The following is a 1,020-nucleotide window of genomic DNA, read 5'->3' as shown; positions in this document are numbered from 1 at the left end:
CTTTAAGCACCGGTTTGAGCACCGTTTAAGCACCGGCACCGTTTCAAAAGTACCGATTTGGCACCGGTATCGGATAAAACCTAAACGATACCCATCCCTAATTTTGGTCCACACCAAAACTGTTGCTTTGTCTTCCTGTCACTGCACACTCTGTTTCAGATGTTTTGTTTTCTATCCTTGGCTCTATATAATGTCATAAAGTGTCAGCATTTTTAATATGATCATCTAGTTTAGTCCATGTTAAATGGACTGTAATTTATGTTTTGTTTTGTTTTTTACTCTCAGCCTTTTACACTAGTAGACTGTTCTAAATCCTGAGTCACCATAAACATTATTATATTTGAAGAGGCTGAGTCAGGTTTCAAAATTCATTACAGGATAGAAACAGCTCTAGTACAGGTTACAAATGATCTCCTTAGGAATTAAAAGTCCTCTTCACACACTAAGGATAACAATAGAGTTCCACAGGGTTCCATGCTAGGACCAATTCTATTTAAAATATACATGCTTCCCTTAGGCAGTATCATCAGAAGGCATGGCATACATTTTCACCAACTTGATCTTTCCATGAAGCCAGATTACACAGACTAATTAGTATATTTGGGTTTGCTAAAGAACTTTTTTGTTTCTGTACATTCAAGACTGAAGCGTTACGTTGGTGGTAAGGAAGCCCTGGAGGCAGAGCTTTACTCTCGGTTTGTCCTGGTTCTGAATGAGAAGAAAGCAAAGATCCGCAGTCTACAGCAGGATGTCACAAAACTGGAGGAAATGAGGTGCACTGCTTATACCACATTGACTCTCAAACACTGAAGCTTTTCCAAATGTTTAAAAAGTAGATTTTTAGCTGTGAGTTTTAAGGCAAGCGTTTTTAAAAAATGAATTATATGCCATAATTGCTTATTAAACAGGTCAAGGGTATTTTTCCTTAATTACAACATTCCTCTGATTTCTTTGTTGTAAAAGTTATGTTAAGCAGTCTGAGTGAATCATGTGTAATGTATGGTTTCTGATACAGGAGTA

General features: G+C 37.2%; 1 protein-coding gene across 1 annotated transcript in view; it reads left to right on the top strand.

Annotated features, from left to right (window-relative positions):
* The window catches only part of LOC102211126 (DNA repair protein XRCC4-like), a 29,231-nt gene that overhangs the window by 13,550 nt on the left and 14,661 nt on the right, over positions 1–1,020 (top strand). The window contains exon 5 of the mRNA XM_005739161.1: positions 642–780. Within this exon, the coding sequence (XP_005739218.1) occupies positions 642–780 (139 nt within the window). The remainder of the gene's footprint in view (positions 1–641; positions 781–1,020) is intronic.

Source organism: Pundamilia nyererei, unplaced genomic scaffold (assembly GCF_000239375.1).
Source record: "Pundamilia nyererei isolate P.nyererei 1_Seehausen unplaced genomic scaffold, PunNye1.0 scaffold00089, whole genome shotgun sequence".
NCBI lineage: Eukaryota > Metazoa > Chordata > Actinopteri > Cichliformes > Cichlidae > Pundamilia > Pundamilia nyererei.
The sequence above is the reverse complement of the archived record's forward strand: the minus strand, read 5'-3'. Positions and strand labels throughout refer to the sequence as shown.